The sequence below is a fragment of the Drosophila yakuba genome, chromosome 3R, assembly GCF_016746365.2.
Source record: "Drosophila yakuba strain Tai18E2 chromosome 3R, Prin_Dyak_Tai18E2_2.1, whole genome shotgun sequence".
NCBI classification, from domain to species: Eukaryota; Metazoa; Arthropoda; class Insecta; order Diptera; family Drosophilidae; genus Drosophila; species Drosophila yakuba.
The window spans coordinates 6135960-6143948 of NC_052530.2; the positions used below are offsets into that span (position 1 = coordinate 6135960).

Consider the following 7989-nt stretch of genomic DNA (forward strand, 5'->3'; position numbering starts at 1 on the left):
TAAGCTTGATAACATGATGATCAAGAAAGTTTAATGGTCTTCATCTTCATGGTAATACCAGTACTAAAACTTTTGCACAAAATAGTTTGTACCGAAACCCTTGATAGTGGAAGCTCTTACAATTCAAAAGCTTAAAGTAAGCTCAAAGCAAAAGGGATTCCCTTTTTCAGGTACTTCTTAAGTCAAATGTTGGCCTTCTTCCCCACTTGAATTACCATTTCTCAGCCACTTTTATTTTATTTTTAACACCCTTTTCTTCTTTTATTTTTACAGTACCAGTTTTATGTTTATTTCGCGCTGCTTTTTCTTTTAAAGGTGTCAGCATTGGATGGAACAATGGAACTTGCTCGATTTTCTACCGCTCGCAGTCGCCAAACAGCCGCAGGGTGAAGAGAAACAGACTTATGAATACCCAATTAATTATGTTGGTCACACGCTCTACACTTTTGCCTTTTCACGGTCGTTAGTGACGCCCGAGCAAAAACCATGATAAGGTTAAAAAACGAAAACAAAATCTAGCACTTGAGCTAAAGATGTGATGAAGACTACCACCAGCTGGGAGTTATTGAGGAGGTGGCAGATTGAAAAGTTGTGAGATGGCATTTGTAGATGAATCGAAAAAGCCTTGCATCTAAGTATTCTCCACCATCATATTTCCACTTAAATTTTCCTAATTTCTATGGGCTTCTCCTCTCTGTTCAATGATCAATCATATGGTGTATGGTGCTGTGTGAATATGTATGCTTGCGGTTAAAACATTTGCATTTGAAGTAGGCCAGGCCAAAAGAGTTTGCTGTTCGTTTTGGGGAATCCACACCATGATTCACTCAAAAACCACATTGAACACTGGCGCAGTACTTGATGGAGTGCGTTGAATTGGCAGAGGCTTTGAGAGCGGAAAATAAGCTAAGGTTGCGCAAATTGACTACATATTTTGGGCTGGGGAATACCTGGGGCCCAGCATTATGTGGGCGTGCTCAATGCAAATTTGCTCAACCTAGTGGCGGAGTTGAATGAGTTCGATGAGTTGGTTTTTCAAGGAACGCACAATGGCTAAGTTGGTCAAATTATAAATTATTTTCGATAAGGAAAATACCCAAATTGAGTGACTCTCCGAGTGCCCAAAGTCCCACCTCTTGCACACACAATGCCCAAAGTCTGAAGAAAGTAAAAATCCAGCCGACAACCTCGCGGCTACCGTCGCGGCTCTTAGCTCCCCCTTTGCCTCCTCTTTGCCACCTCTTTGCTGCCCCTATCCCCTCTAAAGACCAAAAACGAAAACGAAACGAAATGCTCCATCGGCAAAAACAACACTAAAGGCCAAAGCTGCCTGACAACGACGCCACAAAATGTTATGTTGTTGCTGCTGGCGTGGTGTTGTCTTCGGCTTTTGCATTTTCAGTTTCAATTTCAGTCGAACTCGGGCAGCAACGGCACACGGAAGCAGCAGATCGCACTCCGTTCCAACTTCGAAAAACCCTTCAAAAGGCCCAAAACAAACAAATCCAATCATAAGCCCAACTCCCATTGGAATTCGGTGCTTAAACTACCAGTACACAGTAAACGCCTTGCTTGACTCGAACAGGCCTATAAAAAGTGAAATTCGTCCACTTTTCCCAATCAGTTTCGCAATCTTATCGGGCGTAATAAAGATAAATATTACAAAATTCAATTAAAGCAATTGGCAGCTCGTTAAAGTTTACACCAAGGCTAAATTGTCTTTCAGCTAAGCCAAGATAACGAAAAGCCAAAGAAACGTCGCCGCGGCTTAAACACTTTTTAACACTTTCCATTTCGTTCAGAGCAGTTTTCGTTGGGTTCGTCATCGCAGCGGTTGCCTTTCGTCGAGTGTGTTAAATAATAGTAAACAAAATTGTGAACGAAACTACCACATTTTTCGGCAAATGTTCAACGGCTTTGTGAACTGAAAACGGAGACTGCATTTTAAGTTGATGATTGGCAAGATGCAAACGAAGGTGTTTCTGCTGTGCCTGGGTTGGTATTCGAAATAACAGCATGACTGTCCCCGAAATTAACAGATAATTAACCTAGTTTTGGGCATCCCAATTTTATTTGGTAACCATTTATCACCTTATTATGGTTAATTTGTGCTAATGTGCTGCGCAAAATACATCAACGAAAAACAAAAGACTTAGGCAACGAACATGCTGTTGCGCATCCGACGAAAGTCCGAATGCAGCTGATGATTGTGAATGATTTTCTTCTTTTGTGGCTATCATCACGATTCGTGCAACGTGAGGTAGCTTGCAACTTTCTTTGCCCGCACTGCCAATAAAACTTCCGCTCGGTGACGTCACAGACAGGTCGAAAACCAGCTGGCATGCAAATCACATAGATAACGCCACCAAGGCCAATCGGTGATCTCCCCTGGCCCAAAGAGTACACTTGTGTACGTGTTTCTTGGTATTACCGCAACGCCAGGCTTGACCATCTATTATGCAATAAACAACAAAAAAACAGAAAAAAAACTTGTCAACGCCGCAATTTGTTGGCTGTTTGGTCACTTCGGACGTTGCCGGTTGCCAAAACTCAAGGCGGTTTCCCGATAGCCTGACCATGAAGTGTACAATTTGATTTTTCTGCTTCGGAAGTTAATGCAGCCGCTGTTTCTTTCAATTCTCCCCTTTTTGTCCGTCTGTGCAGATTAGCTTGTAATTTTTTCCATCATGGCAATTGCAGCGATGACATTTCAACTGCTTTCTTCGGGATTTTCACTTTCGTTAGCCAAGCAATGATAGGAAGATTGGTTACTCGGAGCAGACAAAACTCCTGGCCTTAACTAATTGCATTTATGATTTTGTGGAACTCGATTAATAATATTAGAAATTGTCTATACAAAAATGGCATGTCATTTAAGTGTAGACGAGATTAAAAAAAATAAAGGCATGGTATAGTAAATTTCCTCAACTATCAGATACCCGTTACCTAACTATTGTATGTGCGAGAAAGAAAATATAATTTTTTAACGACAGAACATGACAGCTGTTGCGGCTTATGGCCTTTAGAGTGGGCGTGGCAAAGTTCTGGAACAAACTTGCACACAATCTGTATGGCTTATCTTTCAAATTTCAAGACATTTAAGTTCCAGAGATCTCGACTTTTATAAAGACACTCAGACAGACATGGACAGATCGACACCGCTGGTGACGCTAATCAAAAATAGTTCTAATTCCTTTTACCTGTTGCACACTTAACAACGAAAATAGTAATAGTCAACGAGTAAGGGGTACAACAAATTTTTTATTAATATGAAAATTCTGTCTTGATAGTGTAATTCTATCTTTGATATGTTATACATAGTTAGATAGCGAAAAGGAAATCTTGGGCTAATAAACCAATAATTTTTGTTTAACTAAGGTTATTAGCAGCAAATATCAGGCAATTTCTTTAAACAATCCTATATAGAACTCACACAAAATTTCATCTTGATTCATCAAAGATTCATCTTGATTTAAACGCGCTCCGCCTGAGAATTTTTTAATACAATTTTTACATTTAATTTTTGAACAGAATGTATATTTTTGGGTCAAAATGCACAACAGTATGATTAACAATGAACCGAAAAGAGAGCACGTATCCACAACGAATGTGCTTAGTCTGCCTAGGGCCTCCGGGGCATTCACTTTTCCGAAGAAATCATTTCTATATAAGCCCTATAATTGGCCAATATTTCATTGTGTTGAGGTGAACAGCAACAAAGTAAAGCAGTGCCATTTGGTATGGGCAATTTTATTCCAAGTGAAAGTGGCAAAGTTGCAGTGCACACCTCGAAAAATGTTAATGAGCCGCGTTCGAATCTGGCATAAAAGCAAAACAAGATAATCAAAATAAAGCAGAAAAAGGCGAAATAAAACCGAAACTATAGCAGCTTAACCCAAATCACTTTAAGATAATCAATTTTGTTTTCCTTCGCTGCGAGGTGAAATCTTTTGGCGACCTTGGCGCCCAGTAACTTACATAAAGAATCATCCGGGAGGAAGTTCCTCATAGCCGAGATCTTCTCCTTCCCAAAATGACAAGTCATTAAGCAAATGGAGACGGAGACAAGCCCACCAAAAAAAACCGAGCAATCCAAGCCCGACGAGCAGAGATTATGTCACGGCAGTCAAGCAAAATAAACTTACAACTAAATAAACATTAAATGCTTCAGTTGAACAACGACATACTTTCCCATTAAGGGACAAGGGGGGCGGGGGCGGAGCGCAGATGCGTAATGCCAATTTGTGACATTACTCAACCGGCGACAAAACCGAAAGACTTTGCATAGGACCATTGTTGAAGTGAGTTTGGCCAGTTGGGCGTTCGCGGATCTCCGGTGTTTCCTGCTTTCAAACTGTGTAATATACATATGTATAAAAACTATATGTCTTGAAACGCGTTATATTGCATCTTACCATTGTAGCTTACTACAATACATTTAGGTATTCCTTTTTCGATACATGAGTTAGTTTAAAGGCCCACTTTCCGGTATGAAGTAAAATCAATAATTTATCAACTAGTCTCCCTTATCAAAGTACTTCGTAATTAGATATGAATTTTGGATATTAAATGGGTGATAATAATATTTAATTATAATTATAGGAATGGAGTCATTTAAACCCAAATGTATACGCGTATTGCGTAGGAATACAAAAACAGCTCAATGGCTTTTTAAAAACTTAAGGACGCATTGATTGGATCGCTTAACTAAACATTATTAGATTTGTCTTTAAAATCAGTGTTGTTGTCCTAGGGAGTTTGAGAAAATTTTCTTTGACTAAGTATGTTATTATGTTAAAGAATAAAATACCATTTTAAAGCGACGCATTTAACTGATTTCATAGGCTCATTAGTTCCGTTAGTTATTACCTTTTTATGCAGAGGGTAAATTAATTGAAGTCAGAAGTTTAATTTGATTAAAGTAAGAAAACTATATCAATTAATTTTTTCACCGTTTCAGGACTCTCCTTGAGCACGTTTCTGGCCGCACAAGGACAATCGAGTGACGCCAACGATGAGGAGCAACCACTCCATTTGACCAACGACGGTAAGTGTGATCAAAATGCAGGATGCTGTGCACGGACATTCACAACTTTAACCCTTAAGGCAGCGTCTTTCTTTCAGCCGCATCTGCACGATCGACGACTGGGTCGCCAGTTGAGCGCGGACCTAGCCGATAGCCAGAGCTCGGCCAGCAGTGTCAGTAGCAGCAGTCAGTCCAGCTCCACCTACGAGGATGACGATGATGACGTTGAGGGTTCCAGCGAGTACTACGATAGCGACGAGGAACAGTCCGAGGGCAGCAACGAGTCCCTGCCTCGTTTGCTCTCCCAATCCACCTTCAATCGCATCTCTGAGACCTTGGGAGCGCTAAACCACGTGGGACACATGCTGGTGGACATAACTCGCGGTGGACAGGATCTGGCCAAGACGGAGGGGGATGAGAAGAGTGAGGATGCGGGCCAGGACAAAAGTCAATCAGTTGGAGCGCCCAGCTCAACCACAAGTGCTTTAAGCACCACTGAAGTTGTTCCCTCTTCCACATCCTCCCCACGCGGAAAATCGGAACCACTTCCAGGAGTCTCCGACAAACTTATGGATACTCTACCGATCACACTCTCTGCCAATAGCTTGCTACCAGCTGGGAAGCCCGCTAATCTGAGTGTTATCCAAGTGGCCACTAAGAGAATCGGTATAGATGACTCTAATCCCATGTTTGTGGAAAACAAGGAGCTCAAGCTAAAGAAGAAAAAGAAGAAGAATAAGAACAAGCAGAAAGTCAAGAAGCCCAGTGAAGAAGGAGTCCCGATTCCGGCAGCCCAGGGAGCTCAGCAATCGCAGCAGAAGATCAAGATACCCACCACTCCGCGCACCACAACTACGTCCACCACCACCACAGAAGCACCTATTACTCTGAGCCCATTGGATCAGTTGGCAGAGGCTAGTGATGAGGCGGGAACCGCGAAAGATGTGGAAAACTACTGCAAGACGCCAAGTGGGAGGAGAGGACGTTGCGAGGATCTCAGCAGTTGTCCCGCTCTGCTGCTGAATCTCAGCAGCCTGAGGGAGTCCCTGTGCTTCAAGAGTCTTTATGTGCCGGGCGTGTGTTGCCCCATTTCCTCATCCTCAACTGTTTTGACCACTCAAAAGCCTTTGAGACTGACCACTCGTCCCACGACCACCACCAGCACCACCAAGGCCACGCAGCCCACAAAGAAAACCACTGTTCGACCCACCACGCGCCCCACATCTGGTCTCGTGCTTATTCCCCAGAAGAAGCCACCCACTACCACGACGACCACCACGACGGAGGTGCCTCTTGAGCCAGAGGGTCTGGATGAGATCGGCAACAACATCGTGGATCCCGATGAGTGCGGTCAGCAGGAGTACTCAACGGGTCGGATTGTGGGCGGAGTAGAGGCCCCGAATGGTCAGTGGCCCTGGATGGCGGCCATTTTCCTCCACGGACCTAAGCGCACCGAGTTCTGGTGCGGTGGCTCGTTGATAGGCACCAAGTATATCCTCACGGCTGCGCATTGCACGCGGGACTCGCGACAGAAACCGTAAGACATTAGGAGTCTTTCACTTAGTTTGGTCTAATTCCTAGTTTCTTTTAGATTTGCTGCTCGACAGTTTACAGTTCGCTTGGGTGACATCGATCTGTCCACGGATGCCGAACCCTCAGACCCCGTGACATTTGCCGTCAAGGAAGTGCGCACCCATGAGCGGTAGGTTATGGCCCTCCTAAAGTGGATAGTATTAGTAACGTGTGTATCCTCAGCTTCTCCCGCATTGGTTTCTACAATGACATTGCCATTCTGGTTTTGGATAAGCCAGTGAGGAAGTCGAAGTATGTGATCCCTGTCTGCCTGCCAAAGGGAATCAGGATGCCGCCCAAGGAGCGTCTTCCCGGACGCAGGGCCACCGTCGTGGGCTGGGGCACCACCTACTATGGTGGCAAGGAATCCACCAGCCAACGGCAGGCGGAACTGCCCATCTGGCGGAATGAGGATTGCGACCGCAGTTACTTCCAGCCCATTAACGAGAACTTCATCTGCGCAGGATACTCCGATGGTGGAGTGGATGCTTGTCAGGTGAGTTGCTATTTGAGTTTTCATTCACAGAGGATCCAAAACTTATTGCATGTTCATTCTAGGGCGATTCTGGCGGCCCTTTGATGATGCGATATGACTCCCACTGGGTTCAACTGGGAGTGGTATCCTTTGGCAACAAGTGTGGTGAGCCCGGGTATCCAGGTATGTTACTCTCCAGTCGGAATACTTAAGCAGTATTGACTTATTTTATGCCCACTCAGGTGTCTATACTCGAGTCACTGAATACCTGGAGTGGATACGCGACCACACGAGGGATTAATCACTTTCCCGATCCAATCGATCCAACCGATCCACCTTAGCCGTAACTGTAGCCTAGATTTAGGTACGCACTAGTCTATGTACTCTTAATGAACATCCCCCCTGATCTAAGCAGTGTACTATTTATTAACCGCATCCCATTGCAATCATTGATGATTGGCATTTGTTGACTAAATTAATATATATTATATTTAATTTTGATAAATAAATTGTGTAAACAAAATGACACTGGAAATCGCTAGATAAAATGTTTTAGTATTTTGAATTGCTCTTTTCAATGTGACTTACTAATTATCAGTGCCTTTTTCACTAGAAATATATGTTTTTATCAAATAGCATTCATTTTATGTCAATCTTTTCTCTACTGAAAAGCCTGAGCTATGTATTTCAAATATACATATGTACATATGTTTATGTATACTGCGCAGTAGTTGGGGAAAACGTTTGTAGTGGTTGATTTCGTGAAATGATCTTACGCAATCCGAAAGCTAATGATCCGTAGCTAAGAGCGCCAATGAAATAGTTTTGGGGGGCTTATTCTTAAATTCCGATTATGTGTGACCCTTCCCTTCTGACATTCTAGCAACTATCAATGAGGAAGTGACTAACTGATAAG

General features: G+C 43.1%; 1 protein-coding gene across 2 annotated transcripts; it reads left to right on the forward strand.

The window, feature by feature from the left end:
• The first annotated feature begins 113 nt into the window (after window positions 1-113).
• On the forward strand, window positions 114-7608 carry LOC6535715 (serine proteinase stubble). 2 transcript variants are annotated; one of them, XM_002096306.4, is made up of 7 exons: window positions 114-1995; window positions 4961-5047; window positions 5111-6563; window positions 6618-6728; window positions 6782-7094; window positions 7157-7256; window positions 7316-7608. In XM_002096306.4, the coding sequence occupies exons 1-7, from the start codon at window positions 1953-1955 to the stop codon at window positions 7372-7374; spliced, it is 2166 nt and encodes a 721-aa protein (XP_002096342.2). In that variant the 5' UTR covers window positions 114-1952; the 3' UTR covers window positions 7375-7608. The 2 variants fall into 2 exon arrangements, with proteins under 2 accessions (XP_002096342.2, XP_039231106.1); XM_039375172.2 differs by having other exon boundaries at window positions 4961-6563.
• Window positions 7609-7989: the final 381 nt, after the last annotated feature.